Source organism: Jaculus jaculus, chromosome 5 (genome assembly GCF_020740685.1).
Source record: "Jaculus jaculus isolate mJacJac1 chromosome 5, mJacJac1.mat.Y.cur, whole genome shotgun sequence".
Lineage (NCBI taxonomy): Eukaryota > Metazoa > Chordata > Mammalia > Rodentia > Dipodidae > Jaculus > Jaculus jaculus.
In genome coordinates, this window is record NC_059106.1 from 64,037,859 (window position 1) to 64,056,402 (window position 18,544).

The 18,544-nt window shown below is 40.9% G+C and overlaps 1 protein-coding gene across 11 annotated transcripts in view; it reads right to left on the bottom strand.

The window, feature by feature from the left end:
• Pum1 (pumilio RNA binding family member 1) overlaps positions 1 to 18,544 on the bottom strand; it is a 144,802-nt gene that overhangs the window by 101,132 nt on the left and 25,126 nt on the right. For all 11 annotated transcript variants that reach the window (XM_045149003.1, XM_004665178.2, XM_045149008.1 and 8 more), the window contains exon 3: positions 3,274 to 3,342. In XM_045149003.1, coding sequence (XP_045004938.1) covers positions 3,274 to 3,342 — 69 coding nt within the window. The remainder of the gene's footprint in view (positions 1 to 3,273; positions 3,343 to 18,544) is intronic.

An 18,544-nucleotide genomic window follows, 5' to 3' on the forward strand; every position in this document is an offset into this window, starting at 1 on the left:
GAATGTGTACGTGTTACTTATAAGTAGATAAATACTCCCAACCTATACTTGTCCCAAGCCTACTCACCTGCACCACTAATGAGATGATCTCCAAGTCCTCTCTAAACTTCATCCATTGAAGAAGCTACTTTTTCTCTTCCCATTATCACTGTTTCTACACCTAACTGAAGGGAGCTAGTAAAGAAACCTCACTTAGTATTTAGTTGGTCCCCTCTTGTGCCAAGGCACTAAAGTTAAGTAAAATAGCTTCTGTAAGTTATCTGTCATAAGGGAAGGGGGTAATATTTTTTTCAATTCTCCCTCCAAATATTGGTTTCTATAAAGCTTGCTAAAATGAAATGTCTTGCTTCTCAATTTTAAGTAGGGCTTCAACATTATGTGGGAAACAGAAGTAACCTCTCAGTGGTGCTGATGAGACAGATGACCCATGCTAGTACTCAGGATCTAGCAGGTAGTTACCAAATGCTAGTTGCTGTTACTTTGTGAATGCTGAGGAAGAGTGGCACAGCACTGCTGTTGGAGTATGTGTAGATCTTTGAGCAATTATAAAATATAAGCAAGAAGATTAAGCCGGGTTCATGCCTTTGTTCCCAGCACTAAAGATAGAAGGATTGTCTTGAGTTCAAAGCCACCCTGAGACTACAGAGTGAATTCTAGATCAGTCTAAGCTAGACTGAGATCCTACTACAGAACCCTCTAACCCCTAACCCTGGTATTAAAGAAAAAATTACTAAAAATTAGAACACTTAATTTATCAAGTATATAAAGTTTATCCTTTATCAAATCATGTTCACTATCCAATTAAAATTAAGATTTCAGAGATGTTTATGAAACACTAACATTATTCCTATTCTGTAACTTTGCTGTTTAAACCAATCAACAAATGCAAAGACATGGAGGTGAAGAGGAGGGAACAGCACTGGCTTTAAAAACCTCAGCAGCTCCATTTCATTTAGGGTTAGCTTTTTATTGTTGCTGCTTTTTGGTCATTAGCTCAATGAGACAGAGCCTGACTAAAAGGTCCAGGCCGGCCTTGAACCTCCTGCCTCAATGCTGGGGCTTGACTCACTCAGCTCTGGAACTGGTTTTTTTTAATGGATAAGAACAAATCAGAATCAAAGGAATGGGGAAATAAGATAAATGTAGCTTGTTCTTCTCTACATGGTTTCTAATATATCTATGAGTCTTCTGTTCAAAATTTCCTCCAGAAACAAAGTCTTTTATCCAGTTAATGGAATCATTCCAGTGATATTAAGCAGGCACAAGTAATATAAGGATACCTATCATTCATCTCTTAACACTCATAAACACACTGGGCTTGGTGGTGCATTCCTTTAATTCCAGTACTCGAGAGGCAGAGGTAGGAGAAATGCATGAGTTCAAGACCACACTGAGACTACATAGCTGATTCTAGGTCAGCCTGAGCTAGAGTGGAACCCTAACACACACACACACACACACACACACACCAAAAAAAAAAAAAAACCATAAACACCCAATGAGAAGACGTTGGACTTTGACCACAAGAAAATTTATAAAAGTGGAAGCAATATCTTACAACAAAGTAAGCAAGCATCTAAGGACCAATCTATCAATCTCTAACCACAAAAGCAATCAATAAATGTTTACTGTAAACTCAGGAAGGAAACTAATCTTGAATCATCAGAACCTAGCAGTTTCTAGACCAACTAATATCTCTTAACAAATAACAAATGTTTCTAATGCCTAATACATGAATAATCTAAATTATAGCAATTATCCCTACTTTAAAACATTAAAATATATACATGGGTGCTTTGAAATATGAGATAATCAAAATAAAAGAGAAGACCTAAGGTTACTGACCAGAATGAGAGCTACATGCAAATGCCTTGACTGAACCTGTGATATATTCAACAATGCATTTACACCGGATACCCTCTTTACACATGCTTACTGTCAACAAATAGAATCATCAGAGGTTAGATGTAGTTTAATTGTCTATACTGTCTTGTAAATTATGACAACTCTGACAAAATAATTTTTAAAAAGTTTTACTATTAAAAACAAATCAAAACTGGACATGGTGGCCCACGACATTAATCCCAGAACTCGGGAGGCAGAGGTAGGAGAATCGCTGTGAGTTTGAGGCCACCCTGAGACTACATAGTAAATTCCAGGTCAGCCTGAGCTAGACTGAGACCCTACCTCGAAATGAACCAAAAAAAAAAAAAAAAAAAAAATCAAGGGTCTGGAGAGATGGCTTAGCAGTCAAGGCGCTTGCCAGTGAAGCCAAAGAACCCAGGTTTGATTCCCCAGTACCCACCTAAGCCAGATGCTGGAGTTCATTTGCAGTACCTACGGGCCCTGGAAAATCCATTCTCCTCTCTCTCTCTGCTTACAAATAAAATAAATTAAAAAAAAAAAAAATCAAGCCAGGCATAGTGGCACACGTCTTTAATCCCAGCACTCCAGAGGCAGAGGAGGTTAGAGGCCACCCTGAAACTACATAGGGAATTCCAGGTCAGCATAATCTAGAGTGAGAACCTACCTCAAAGCAATAAATAAATAAATGAATGAATGAATGAATGAATGACAGGCGTGGTAGCACACGCCCTTAACCCCAGCACTCAGGAGGCAGAGGTGGGAGAATTGCCATGAGTTCAAAGCCACCTGAAGACTACAGTGAATTCCAGGTCAGCCTGGGCTAGAGTGAAACCCTACCTCAAAAAAAAAAAAAAAAAATCAGAATACTTAATTTCTCAATATCCTCCAGAAGATAACTGGCTCAGATCTCTAGCTTCTGTAATTATCTGACCAGAAATCAAACCCACCCCCATATAGAATGGGGCTCTAACTAAAATCCTTAAGACCGGAACTACTCTATCATATTCTATTTACTGACATATTCTACTTAACATCTAAAACTCCCTGTTCCAAGTGCCAAAGAGCCTAGCCAATGAAAGATAAAGGGCAAGGGTATTTGATGCATATAAAATTTAAATGTGTCGCAATTTTAGCACCAACTTATAGCTGCCTTATCAATACATGATACTCATGAATCTGTGCTCGTTTTTTGGTTGTGCTCTTTTAATCCTGCCATTAGGTTAACATTCTTTCTATACTGGTAAAATTTTGGTAAAATCCTCCAGTATCCTATTTCTCCATTGAGGATGCCAACAAGGAAAAGCAAGCACATACTTCTAGAGACTAGATTCAGACACACTTGATGAAAGACAACTCCAACCTTCCCTCTGTAACAGACCCACTTTTGTGACACACCAGCTCACTTACCTCTCCCATGGCTCTTCCTTCCAGAGCAAGTGCTTGAAAATCATGATTGAGTTCATCCATAGAACGCACCTAGGATTCAGACAGAAGGGAAAGCATCAAGTCAGCATCTTGAATGTCATGTATCCATATATTACACATAAACTCAAGGGCTTTTCTACTATTTAAGAAATTAAAAAGACAAATAACAAAAATCAAATGACTTACCTTTCAACACCAAGCTTCAGCAATGATCCCTTCTTTAAACCTCTACCTATTCCCTTTTATTTTCAAAGCATGAAAAGCCAGGCGTGGTAGTGCACACCTTTAATCCCAGCACTCAGGAGGTAGCGGCAGGAGGGATCACCATGAGTTCAAGGACTTCCTGAGACTACATAGTGAATTCCAGGTCAGACCGGGCTAGAGTGAGACCCTATCTCGAAAAATGGAAAACCAAGGAAAGAAAATTCAAAGCATAAAAACAATCACATAGAGCCAGGAATGGTGGTGTATGCCTTTAATCCCAGCACTTGGGAGGCAGATGTAGGAGGAACACCAGGAGTTCAAGGCCACCCTAAGACTACATAGTGAATTCCAGGTTAGCCTGGGCTACAGTGAAACCCTACCTTGAAAACCCAAACACCAAAAAAAAGGAAGAAAGAAAAAAAATCACATATAAGTTATGTCCACACACTTGAACAGGTGAAGATAGATATGGTGAGGAGCAATGGTGTTCTAATGTTCGATGATGATGAAGTGACCTAAACCTGGTTCCTGGGTCAAGAACTAGCAGTGCTCCATCCCAGCTGCCACTGGTAAGGAATTCATCTCACCTGACCCAGTACTGCTTTTGTAAATCTTAAGGGAAGAACCTGTTATCTATTACAGAGCAGCAGCAGTCAGCAACTTCAGGCTTGTAGAACCTCAGCCACAGGGAAAAGAAATTGCAGCTATCACGAGAAACCCTGCAAGCTTTGTTGCTCATTGAACGTACTCCTGTCATAACACAAGCATTCACTTAACTCATCTAAAGGTCATTATTAAATACTAAGGTATGAAATGAAATCAGATATTCAAAGTAGTTATAATAAATCAGGCCAGGTGGGTTTGTTTGTTTTATTTTAGTTTTTGCCCCTGGATGGGAGCCCTAGGGAAACTTCATGTGGTTCATCCAACCCCAGACTCTTCTTCAACCATGGTGATGGCAGACAGAAGAGAATTTTCAGCCTGCTTCCCACAGGAGAGGAAAAATGGCTTGCAGAGAAGGTTCCATCTTCGGCTTGTAATCATCATCTTACTATGTACTATATTCAAAAGTACATGAGCTTGTATTATAACATTAATATTACTGAGAATAACTGCTTTCAGGAAGAAGTGATTCATTCATTATTCTAGTCCTGCTTTCATCTTTTGTAATCTGTGGTAATTACTTTTTTCTTTTCTTAAATACTGTTGCCTATTTATTTGCAAAGAGAGACAAAAAAGAATATGAATATGAATGAGAATGGGCACGCCAGGACTTTTCCCACTGCAAAGACAATCCAGATGCATGAGCCACTCTGTCCATCTGGCTTTCCGTGGTACTGGGAAATTAAACCTGGGTTAGTAGGCATTGCAGGCAAGCACCTAACTACTGAGCCACCTCTCCGGCTTTTATTTTTATTTTTTGAGGTTAGCCTTTCATGGGAGTAGGTACAATTGTGGCTGCAACTGGTGGAGACTTACCCTTTCACAAAAACAAACTAGCCCAGCCAGATTGGGCCAAAAAGCTAAGGAGAAATTATCTGAAATGTCCTAAAGATCTACTGGGTATGCTTACAACCTAGGGTCTAGAAGAACATGATGAATGAGCAAAGGTGACAGTCAACACAGAAAAGAGAAAGACTATGCCCAAAATAACAGTCAACGAAGTATGGTGCCCCTGTGAAACAAAGTCTCCCAGGGGCTGGAGAGATGGTTTAGCGGTTAAGGCATTTGCCTACAAAGCCAAAGGACCTGATCTAGGTTCAATTTCCCCAGGACCCACATAAGCCAGATGCACATGGTGGCACATGCATCTGATATGTCTGGAGTTCCTTTGCAGCAGCTGGAGTCCCTAGCACACCCATTCTATCTGCTTCTCTCTCAAAACAATAAATGTATTTTATGGGCTGGAGAAATGGCTTAGTAGTTAAGGTGCATGCCTGAGAAGCCTAAGGACCCAGGTTCAATTCTCTATGTCCCACATAAGCCAGATACACATGGTGGCACATGCGTCTGGAATTTGTTTGCAGTGGCTGGAGGCCCTGGCGGGCCCATTCCCTCTCCCTCCCTTCCTCCCTGTCTGAAATAAATAAAAATCTTAAATGTATTCTTAAAAGTAAATAAATTTTAAACAAAGAAAGGTTCCCAGTATTCAGGTGGTCCCAAAATATAATTATTGCTCTGAGGTTCAGAACATTCCTGATACTTTCATTAAATGCTCTGAATTTTTACTTGTTTGAGTATACCTTGAGACTAACACTGCCTTTGGTCAAATATTTATTTGCTCAGTTGGGTAGGCCTTTCATCTCCACTTCTACTTTTGCTCCTCTGGAGGATTTCTGCAACATACAAACATAAATTATGAAGTCTCCATTTCTCTAGCAGATTCAGAACAATAAAAGCAGAATCTGGGCCCGGTGGCACTCGCCTTTAATCCCAGCACTTGGGAGGCAGAGGTAGGAGGATCACCAAGAGTTCCAGGCCACCCTGAGACTAAATAGTGAATTCCAGGTCAGCCTGGGCTAAAGCAAGATACTGGGGGTGGGGGAGGAGCAGGAAGGGAAACTGAAGCATTACAGTTACAAACCTATAGTCACTTCTACTCTGTTCTGCACCTCAGTGTTTTAAATGAACAACAGTAATATAAAAGATTCTGCCAGTTCCATGACCATGTTCTTTTATATATATATTTTTTCGGGGTGGGGGGAGTTCCAGGTAGGGTCTCACTCTAGCTCAGGCTGACCTGGAATTCACCATGTACTCTCAAGATGGATTGGAATTCATGGCAATCTTCCTGCATCTGCCTCCTAAACGGTGGGATTAAAGGTGTGTGCCACCACACCCGACTCTATAACCAAGTTCTTGACTCTGGTAATCACAAGCCAATTATGCAGGACCCATGTAAGCCAGATGCACAAGGTGGCTAGAGTTTGTTATCAGTGGCTGGAGGCCCTAGCCCACCCATTCTCTATCTTCTTCCTCTCTCTCTGCTTTCTCTCAGTCTCAAATAAATAAATTAAATTAAATATTTTTTTTAAATCCAGCCTGAGCAAGAGTGAGACCCTACCTGGCTAAGAGAAAAAAAAAAGGATCACAAGCCGAAAGTATACTATAACCTCTATAACACAAAAGGCTGGACTTGGTGGCACATGCCTTTAATCCAGCACTTGGGAGGCAGAGAAAGGTGGATTGCTGTTGAGTTCGAGGCCACCCTGAGACTACACAGTGAATTTGAGGTAAAGCCTGGGCTAGAGTGAGACCCTACCTTGAAAAACCAAAAACAGACAGACAGAAAGAAAGAAGAACACAAAAGGCTGGAGAGATGGCTTAGTGGCTAAGGCACTTGCCTGCAAAGCCTAAGGACCAGGTTTAACTCCCCAGAACACATATGAGCAAGTGCACAATGTGAGGCGAGCATCTTGAGTTCAACTGCAGTGGCTGGAAGCCTGCACCAGTTCATTCTGTCTCTCTCTTTCTCAAAATAAATAAAATAGAGGGAAACATTAGTTTGTTCCTTAAGCATCGACAAACATTCTTTCCTAATCACTGGACTAAAGATACAAGTAAACACTAGGACTTAAAGCATAGTTGGGGTGGGGGGGAGGGAGGAGAAGCATGCTTAGAATGCTTAAAGCCCAGGGTTAGATCCCCAGCACAAAATACATAGATAGATAGATAGATAGATAGATAGATAGATAGACAGACAGACAGACAGACAGACAGACAGACAGACAGACAGAATAACAGCATGTCTGCAATATCTATTACATGTTATTACGAATATTCCAATTCATTAACTGATCAAATACAGGCAATGAACAGCAAAACAAGTATTATTCCATTTTATTTATAAGTGAGGAAATGAAGGATCAAAAGTAACCTGTGCAAAGTTTCACCTGTGATAAAGATCAGAAGTGAACCAGGAGAGGTAGAAGCCTTTAATCCCAGCACTTGGGAGGCAGAGGTAGGAGGATCGCTGTGAGTTCAAGGCTACCCTGAGACTACATAGTGAATTCCAGGTCAGCCTGAGCTAGAGTGAGACCCTACCTTGAATTCTGGCAATAGTCTTTTTTTTTTTTTTGGAGATAGGATCTCACTCTGGCCCAGTGCTAGGATTAAAGGAGTGAGCCACCACACCCCACATTTTTTCTTTTTCAAACAGAACTGTGCCATACCAAACTTGGGGCCAGCTGCTGAAAAGGTAGAATCAAATCTCAAATGCCTTTTATAGTGTATCCTCTAATATGACAGGTATGACAGTACTATATCCCAGAACTTTTGTGAATGTAAAATGTTTTATAGCATGTCTGTTTGCTTGCTCCTCTGTGACTGAGAAATACAATTCCAGGTCAGCTTGGGCTAGAGAGACCCAACCTTAAAATTCAAAGTGTTCCTGTGGAATGGAATGAGATCAATGCTACTTGGAGTGAGACAGTATTACTGTTCCATGCCCTAGCCAGTAAAATTGGTCTGAAACTCCAGGTACCAACTTGTTTCTAATGAAAATCATTCCTACCTGGAGTCTCTCTGAAAGACAAATCTAAGGAGCTGCCATTATACTCTCAGGGGAGAGGGTTTTCTGGGATAAGATTGACCATGCAATGACAGCTTGCCTGGACTGTGTGCGACGGTTCAAAGAAGTGGACAAATGCAACGCACAATTTTGCCTTCCTTATAGGATAGATGTGGAAAATGGTAAGAATGAAGACATAGGAGGCAGCAGAAGTTCCTACTCCATCAAAACCAAGTTCAGGAGGAACTGGAGGGATGGATTAACAGTTAAGGCACTTGTCTGCAAAGCCAAAAGACCCAGGTTCAATTATCCAGGACCCTCATAAGCCAGATGCACAATGGGACACACACATCTGCAGTTAATTTGCAACGGCTGGAGACCCTGTCCCTTTTTCTCGTTCTCAATTTCTATATCTCTCAAATAAAAATAAAAATAAAAACAAGTTCAACTCTCAGAAAGTGAACAAAAGCTCTCAAATTCAAGCTGATGAATTTTGTATGGGGTCTTACTTAGGTATCCTCACAATTTTATAACAAATTACTTACTCGATTTTTTTTAGTATTTTTACTTATTTTTTGAAAGAAAGGGGGGCAAATAGAGAAAAGAGAATGGGCACAACACAGCCTCCAGCCACTGCAAATGAACTCCAGACACATGCATTATGTGGATACTGGGGAACTGAATTCAAGTTCTTTGACTTTGCCTGCAAATGTCTTAACTGCTAAGCTATCTCTCCAGCTCACAAATGACTTATTACTTCTCTTTTGTTTTTGTGTTTATAAGATAGGGTCTCACTCTACTCCAGGCTGACCTGGAATTAACTATGTAGTCTCAGGGTGGCCTTGAACTCACGGCGATCCTCCTACCTCTGCCTCCCGAATGCTGGGATTAAACGTGTGTGCCACCACGCATGTGTGGCTGACTTACTTTATTTCTTATAGGAATGTACACCTTCTAAGCTTTATATTTTGTTTTGTCTGGAAATTTTCTTTAAATCAGAGTAGTACTAAACCACATATTTACATTACCAAAAGAGACAAAATCCACAAGAGCCGCTTTAGTTTAAAATATTGCAATAGGGGTTGGAGGGATGGTTTAGAGTTAAGGTGCTTGCCTACAACGCCAAAGGGCCCAGGTTCAATTGCCCAGGATCCATTTAAGCCAGATGCACAAGGTGGTACAAGCATCTGGAGTTTTTTGCATTGGCTACAGGTCCTGGAGCACCAATTCTCTCTCCCTCTCCCTCCCTATCTCCTCTCCCCCCCCCCCCGCGCCGCCCCACAGTCTCTCTCTCTCTCTCTGCCTCTCTCTCTCTCTCTCTCTCTCTCTCTCTCAAAAAAATAAGAGCTGGGCATGGTAGCACACATCTTTAATCCCAGCACTCAGGAGGCAGGGGTAACAGTATCAGCAAGAGTTCGAGGCCACCCTGAGACTACATAGTGAACTCCAAGACAGCCTGAGCTAGAGTGAGACCCTATTCCACAAAATCAAAATAAATAAATAAATAAATAAAATGAAATAAAAACATAAACTTAAATTATTGCAATAATTTTCAGAGCAGTAAAATACCAGATAAACCTAACAGCCACTGTCATAGTTCTGACTCTGAACCCCATGCTTCCTTTCCCTCTTACCTCTGAAAACAACTAACTTAAATTGAGATTGATGCTTTCACTGGATTTTGTTTTGTTTTGTTTTTCAAGGTAGGATCTCACTCTAGCCCAAACTGACCTGGAATAATTCACTGTGCAGTCTCAGGCTGGCCTAGAAGTCATGGTGATCCTCCCACCTCTGCCTCAGAAGTGCTGGGATTAAAGGCGTGTACCACCACACAAAGCTTTCACAAAATTTTATATCAACTTCCTAAACTTAATATATACAACTATAGGCCAGGCATGGTGGCGCACATCTTTAAGCCCTGCACTTTGAATATTTATACAATGGAGTTCTACTCAGCAATAAAGAAAAATGAAGTTATGAAATTTGCAGAAAAATGGATGGACCTGGAAAGTATTATACTAAGTAAGGTAACCCAGGCCCAGAAAGCCAAGCGCCACATGTTCTCTCTCATATGTGGATCCTAGCTACAGATGATTGGACTTCTGCGTGAGAATGAAAATACATAGTAGCAGAGGCCAGTAAGTTAAAAAGGAGACATAAAGGGAAGAGAAAGGAAGAGAGGAGAGTACTTAATACGTTGACATTGTATATATGTAAATACAATGATTGAAATGGGGAGGTAATATGATGGAGAATGGAATTTAAAAGGGGAAAGTGAGGGGTGGGAATTACCAATGGGATATTTTTTATAATCCTGGAAAATGCTACTAAAAATTAAAAATAATAATAATAAATTAAAATTAAAATTAAAAAAAGGAGGTAGTTTATAAATGAGGGAAAGGATTCCAGGAGAAAACTTCACAAAGTAAGAAATAGCACAGTTGAGCTGGAGAGATGGCATAGCGCAAAGCCAAATGACCAAGGTTCAATTCCCCAAGAACCAGGTAAGCCAGACGCACAGGTGGCACATGCATTTGGAGTTCAACTGCAGCAGCTGGAAGCCCTGGCATGCCCATTTATTCATATTATTGTTCTCTCTCTCTAATAAGTAAATAAGTAAATTTGGGCTGGAGAAATGGCTTAGAGGCCATGGTGCGCCCATTTCCTCCCTCTCTCTATATATATCTACCTCCTTCTCTCTCTTTCTCCGTGAAATAAAAATATACTGAATCAGTAAATTTTTAAAATAAAAATAAAATAGCAGTGTGTTCATAAAGCTAGAAATACTTCACTACAGTTGAAATGGATTGACAATAAAGTAGACTCGATAGGCATAATCAGCCGAACCATGAAGGGCCTAATGTGTGATAATGAGAAGCTTGGCAATTATCCAAAATAGAAGAGAAAAATAAAGAGAAAGCTGGGCATGGTGGCACACACCTTTAATCCCAGCACTCATTTGCACTGACTATATGCCCTGGTGTGCCCATTCTCTCTCTCCAGTTATCTCTCCCTCTTTCTCTTTCTCTCTCTCTAAAATTAAAAAAAGTAAGACGGAGGCCGGGAATGGTGGCTCATGCCTTTAATTCCAGCACCCAGGAGGCAGAGTTAGGAGGATCACTGTGAGGTCGAGGCCACCCTGAGACCACATAGTGAATTCCAGGTCACCCTGAGGCTACAGGTCAGCCTGGGATAGTAAGACCCTACCTCGAAAAACCAGAACAAATAAAAATTTTGAAAAGAGAGAGACATGACAGCAAAGTGGCCAGGCATGGTGGTGCACATCTGTAATTCACATCAGCAATAGTGAGGTAAAAGAAAACTCCCACAAATTTGAGGTCAGCCTGGGCTACAGAGACCTTGGTCATTTTTTCCCCTTTTTTATAAAGTATTTTATTTATATGTTTGCAAGCAGTGAGAGAAAGAGTGCCTCCAACCACTGTAAACATAATCCAGACACATGTGCCACATTGTCCATGTAGCTTTATGTTGGTACTGGGGAAATCAAACCTGGGTCCTTAGGCTTTGCAGGCAAGAACCTTAACCACTATCCTATCTTTCCAGCACATTTTTTCTTTTTTAGGGGGTGGGTGGGTGTTTTTTCAAGGTGTGGTCTCCCTGTAATCCACACCAAACTGGAATTTGCTACATCATCTCAGGATGACCTGGAATTCAGTGATCCTCCTACTTGTGCCTCTCCAATGCTGGGATTAAAGGGGAGCACTACCACACCACTTCTCTTTTCTTCTTTAAAAATATTTTCAGGACGTCCAGTTAAAATGGCAACTTACAGGGAGGTGCCTGATGCCCCCAAAACATTATAGGCCATTGCTGAGGCCCTTGGTTTCACAAGAAGAATAGATGGTAAGACACTATTGCTGAAGACTCCACATACTTGGGCTGCAAGGCGACTGAGAAATCCCACTGGAACTGAACTGATAACCACCTCCATGTAGGCCAGCTGACAGAAAGCTGGAAGAAGCCACTCTACATGTAGTTCAATGGGAGGAGATACCACCAGTGAAGATACACAACAGTGGACACTGCATGCCTTATAAATGGCCAGCCAGGCCAAATGAGCCAACAGGTGCAATAGTGGCACGTCTGTCATGGTGGAAACCAACTGCCCTCCAATTGGACTGGAGGCCCGCTCCCTGGTGGGGGGGGAACACATCCCTGATACTGAAATCTTAAAACAGGGATAGTCATGAGCCCCAGGGGTGTAACATCTGCTGATGTCTGAATAAACTTACGTACTATGCTTATCAAACTGCCCAGTAAGCACTTCTCTTAATATTTATACCCTTGTATTAACACCACTCTCACTTTGGGTAGAGAATCTTCTCTTTTCAGATGGCAGTCACCTTGGGACGACTCAGAAGATATCACAGTGCTGGAAAGAAGTAACAGGATTGCTCAATACTGCAATATCTCTATCACAACTTCCAAGGCTCAGGGTCTAATGTGGAAGAGGTGGCAGAAAGAATGTAAGAGCCAAAGGAAGGGTAGGACTCCTTACAACGTGCTCCCTCCAGACATAAAATGGCCTGGATATCCATGACCTCATAGTGCCTGACACTACCTACCCAAGAGTATCATAGGAGGAGGAAAAGATCATGACATCAAAATAAAAGAGAGACTAATTGAGATGGGGAGGGGGTATGGAGAATGGAATTTCAAAGGGGAAAGTGGGAGGGGAAGGTATCACCATGGGATTTTTTTTAAATATTTTTTGTTCATTTTTTATTTATTTATTTGAGAGTGACAGACAGACAGAAACACAGATAGAGAGAGAGAGAATGGGCGAGCCAGGGCTTCCAGCCACTGCAAACGAACTCCAGACGCGTGCGCCCCCTTGTGCATCTGGCTAACGAGGGACCTGGGGAACCGAGCCTCGAACCGGGGTCCTTAGGCTTCACAGGCAAGCGCTTAACCGCTAAGCCATCTCTCCAGCCCAACCATGGGATATTTTTTATAATCATGGAAAATGTTAATGAAAATTGAGGAAAAAACTTTAAAAAAGAAAAGATGGCAGCTTAGAAACCATGCCAAAGCAGGCTAGGAGAAAAAAAGACAAAAAAAAAAAAAAAAGCAAAATACGCTCTTCTTTTTGACACTGCAAGTTTTGTAAAAGAAACCATATTCATTAAAAAAAAATACACTTTTCTACTAAAAATTGAGATGTATAAGAAATTACCAACAGCAGCAGAGAAGCAGGAGAGATCCAGAGCATCCAGAGCCCACACAGGCAGGCAGAAGCGGCTCCAGCTGAGGCGGCACCAGGTCCGCGGGGCCACAGCTGCCAGACTCGGCTTGAGCTGCAGGAAAAGCCAGGTGAGGGATTTTTCCACTCACACCAGAGCTTGTAACAAACAAGAAACGTGAAGGGAGAACAGAACAACAGAGGAGCAGAGGTAGAGGATCACGTGGACCAGCAGGAGGACTAGAAGCACCATCCACAACCTCCCCTTTCCCACTGCTGGCACAAGTTCCATCAAGCACCAGAGACCTGGGGAAGGGAGCTCACCGCACCCAGCACCAGTGACCAGAGCAGCAATTCAACAACCCAGCCAGACACAGGAAACCAATTTAATGAAATAAAGACATAAATAAGGAAATAGAAATAAAGAAAACCCAGTCAGAATTACTAGCAATGAAGAACACAGTTAATGAAATAAAAAACTCTGTAGAAAAATCTCACCAGTAGAATGGATGAAGGAGAGAATAGAATATCTAAATTAGAATACCAGGTGCAGATCTAATACAGTCCAACAAAAAGAAAGACAACTAATAGGAAAGTATGAATGGGAATTTCAAGATATTCGAGACACCATGAAGAGATCAAACACAATAGCTGGTTAAAAAAAAAGTTTAAAAAAATTAAAAACTAAACAAAGAAATAAAAAAGAAAAGATCAAACATAAGAATTCAGGGTATAGTAGAAGAATTTCACTCCAAAGGCATTAGTAGGTGTTTTCAACAAAATCATAGAAGAAAACTTCCCCCAAATTGGGAAAGAGGTGCCAATGCAGATACAGGAATCCTTTAGAACACCAACCAGACAGAACCTGGAAAGAACCTCTCCTTGCCATATTATAATTAAACTACCAAACATACAAACCAAAGAAAAAATATTGAAAGCAGTTAGAAAGAAAATCAAGTTACCTACAAAGGCAAGCCCACCAAGATCAAAGCAGATTACTCAGCACAAACTTTAAAAGCCAGAAGGACTTGGAGTGATGTATTCCAAATTCTGAAATAACAACTATCAACCAAGGTTATTTTATCTTGCAAAGCTATCCATTGAAATAGACAGAGAAATAAGGACATTCCACAACAAAAACAGGCTAGAGGAATATTTGAAAACAAAACTTTCCTATATGCTAACAACACACACACAGAGGATGAAATCAGAGAATCACTCCCACTCACAATTGGATCAAAAGTACCTCAGAATAAACCTAACCATGGAAGTGAAGGATCTCTACAATGAAAACTTTAAAACACTCAAGCGAGAAATTGCAGAAGACACTAGGAAATGGAAAGACATCCCTTGTTCTTGGATCGATATAGTGAATCTTACCAAAAGCAATCTACACATTTAATGCAATCCCCATCAAAATTCCAATGGCATTCTTCACACAAATAGAAAAAAAAATCCAAAAATTCATTTGGAATCACAAAAAAATCTCAAATATCTAAAACAATACTGAACAACAAAAATAAGGCTGGTGGTATCACCATATCTAATTTGAACCTATATTACAGAGCCATAGTAACAAAAACAGCATGGTACTGGCATAAAAGCAGACATGTAGGTCAATGGAACAGAATAGAGGACCCGGTAGCTATAGCCACCTGATATTCAATAAAAAAAATGTCAAAAATACTCACTGGAGATAAGACAGCCTCTACAGCAAATGGTGCTGGGAAAACTGGATACGTATCTGTAGAAGGATGAAAATAGATTCTTCTGTCTCTCTATGCACAAGTATTAAGTCCAAATGGATTAAAGACCTTAACATCAGACCTGAAACTTTGAAACTGCTAGAGGAAAAAGTATGGGAAACCCTTCAACATATTGGTCTTGGCACAGACTTGTTGAATATAACTCCAATTGCTCAGGCAATAAAACCACGGATTAACCGCTGAGGACTCATGAAATTACAAAGATTTTGTATGGCAAAGGACACGGAATAAAGCCAAGAGGCAACCTACAGAATAGGATAAAATCTTTGCCAGATATACATCGGATAGAGGATTAAATCTAGGATATACAAAGAACTCAAAAAAATTAAATAATAAGAAATCAAACAAGCCAATTAAAATGGGCTATGAAACTATAAATATAGAGTTCTCAAAAGAAGAAATATGCCTGAGTGTTTTAAAGTTCTCATTGTAGAGATTCTTTACTTCCTTTGTTAGGTTTATTCCAAGGTACTTTATTTTTTTTTGATGCAATTGTGAATGGGAGTGATTCTCTAATTTCATCCTCTGTGTGTTTGTTGTTAGCATATATGAAGGCTACTGGTTTCTGTGTATTTATTTTGTATCCTGCTACATAGCTGTAGGTTTTGATAAGCTCTAACAGTTTGCTAGTAGAGTCTTTAGGGTCCTTTATGTATAGAATCATGTCATCTGCAAATAGTGATAACTTGATCTCTTCCTTTCCAATTTGTATCCCTTTTATGTGTGTCTCTTGCCTTATTGCTATGGTTAAGACTTCCAGAACTATATTAAATAAAAGTAGGGACAGTGGACACCCTTGTCTTCTCCCTGATTTTAGTGGAAAAGCTTCCAGTTTTTCCCATTTAGTAATATGTTGGTTGTAGGCTTGTCATAAATACCTTTTATTATATTGAGATATGTTCCTTCTGTTCCGAGTCTCTGTAGGACTTTTGTCATGAAGGGATGTTGGATTTTGTCAAATGCCTTCTCTGTGTCTAATGAGATGATAAGTTTTGTCCTTCAGTCCATTTATATAATGTATTACATTTATCAATTTGCGTATGCTGAACCATGCCTGCATCTCTGGGATAAAGCCTACTTGGTCAGGGTGAATGATCTTTCTGATATATTCTTGTATTCTGTTTGCCAATATTTTGTTGAGAATTTTTGCATCTATGTTCATGAGGGAGATTGGTCTGTAATTTTCTTTTTTTTGTTCTATCTTTGACTGGTTTTGGTATCAGGAATAGATGATAAGACCTACTGCTGAAGACTCAACATACTCAGGCTGCAAGGCCACTGAGAAATCCTACTGGAACTGAACTGATAACCTCCTCCATGTAGACCAGCTGACAGAAAGCTGGAAGAAGCCATTCTGCATGCAGTTCAATGGCAGAGAGAGAAATCACCAATGAAGATACTCAACAGTGGACAATGCAGGCCTGAGAATTGGTCAGCCAGGCCAAATGAGCCAATGGGCTCAATAGTGCCACGTCTGTCATGGTGGAAACCGCCCTCTAAGTGGACTGAAAATCTGCTCCATGAGACGGAATACATCCCTGATACTGAAAACTTAAAATGAGTAGTTATGAGCCCTAGGCGTGTAATGTCTGCTGATGCCTGGCTAAAAGTATATACTATGCTTATCAAAATGTCTAATAATGCCAGGCGTGGTGGCGCACACCTTTAATCCCAGCACTCCGGAGGCAGAGGTAGGAGGATCGCTGTGAGTTCGAGGCCACCCTGAGACTCCATAGTGAATTCCAGGTCAGCCTGGGCTAGAGTGAGAACCTACCTCAAAAAAAAAAAAGTCTAATAAGCATACCCTTTCATTAATGCTGCTCTCACTTTTGGTAAAGAGTTTTCTCTTTTCAGATAGCAGTGATGTTGGGATAACTCAGAAGGCATCATGGTGCTATAAAGAAGTGACAGGAGTGCTCAACACTGCAATATCTCTATCACACTTTCCAAGGCTCAGGGTCTATTGCGTAATAGCTGGCGGAAAGAATGTTAAGAGCCAAAGGAGGGGTAGGACTCCTTACAACGTGCTCCCTCCAGACACAAAATGGCCTGCATATCCATGACTTCACATTGTCTGACACTACCTACATAAGACCACCATAATAGGAAGAAAAGATCATGACATCAAAAGAAAACAGAGACTGATTGAGAGGGGGAGGTGACATGATAGAGAATGGAGTTTCAAAGGAGAAAGTGGGGGGAGGGAGAACATTGCCATGTGGTATTTTTTATAATCATGGATGTTGTTAATAAAAAAATTTGAGAAAAACAAAAAAAGAAACAGTTCGCTGGGCATGATGGCACACGCCTTTAATCCCAGCATTTGGGATGCAGAGGTAGGAGGATTGCTCAGAATTCAAGGAAGGGAGGGAGGGAGGGAGGGAGGGAGGGAGGGAGGGAGGGAGGGAGGGAGGAAGGAAGGAAGGAAGGAAGGAAGGAAGGAAGGAAGGAAGGAAGGAAGGAAGGAAGGAAGGAAGGAAGGAAGGAAAGAAAAAGAGTTCAACCTGGGCATGGTGGCACATGCCTTTAGTCCCAGCATTTGGGAGGCAGAGGTAGGGGGATTGCTGTGAGTTTAAGGCCACCCTGAGAATTTTACGTCAGACTGGGCTGAGACTCTAACTTAAAAAACAAAAACAAAAAAACAGCTCAAGGCTGGAAAAACTGCTTAGTGGTTAAGATGCTTACCATCAAAGCCAAAGGACCCAGGTTTGATTCCCCAGATCCCACGTATGCACAAAGTGACATATGCTTCTGGAGTTTGCTTGCAGGGGATGGAAGCCCAGGAGTACCCATTCTCTCTCCATCTGCCTCTTTCTATCTCAAATAAATAAGTAAAATTAAAATATTTACAGAAAAAAAAAGACACTAAAAATATACCTAGAATCCATTTTTTCCCATCTCTCCACTGCTGCCACCCCAATCCAAGTTAATCATTTCCCACCTAGATTATTACTATAGCTTACCCATCCTTGTTTCTGTAACCTTTTTTTCATAGTGGATATAGTCATCTTTTCCAAAAGGTAAGAACTTAGGTGTCTAGCTACGATTTTCTCTTGTTTTAGGACACATCATGTGAAATTCAGGTACAATGAGATGACTAGAATTTGTAGGGCATAAGACAAAAAGGGGGATAAAATGTCACTTCTGGAGATTTACAGAAGATCCTCACCACATGCATATGAGGTAATTATCTGAGACCAGAGAAAGAACAACCAGGGAGAAGCAGGCAGAGAACGCCCTAGACCTAAGAGCCCAGTACACATGGCATTAGACTGAATATTTTGCCTCAAGAGGGGGACAAATGAGCTTAGATCAAAGGTTGCTCTGTACTTGCTTAAAAAAAATAAAATAAAGCACCATGTCCTTTTTCCTTCCAGGTCAAGTTTCACTCTAGCCCAGGTTGATCTGAAACACACTCTGTAGTCCCAGGCTACTCTTTTTTTGTTGTTGTTCATTTTTATTTATTTATTTGAGAGTGACAGAGAGAGGAAGAGGCAGATAGAGAGAATGGGCGCACCAGGGCTTCCAGCCACTGCAAATGAACTTCAGATGCGTGTGCCCCCTTGTGCA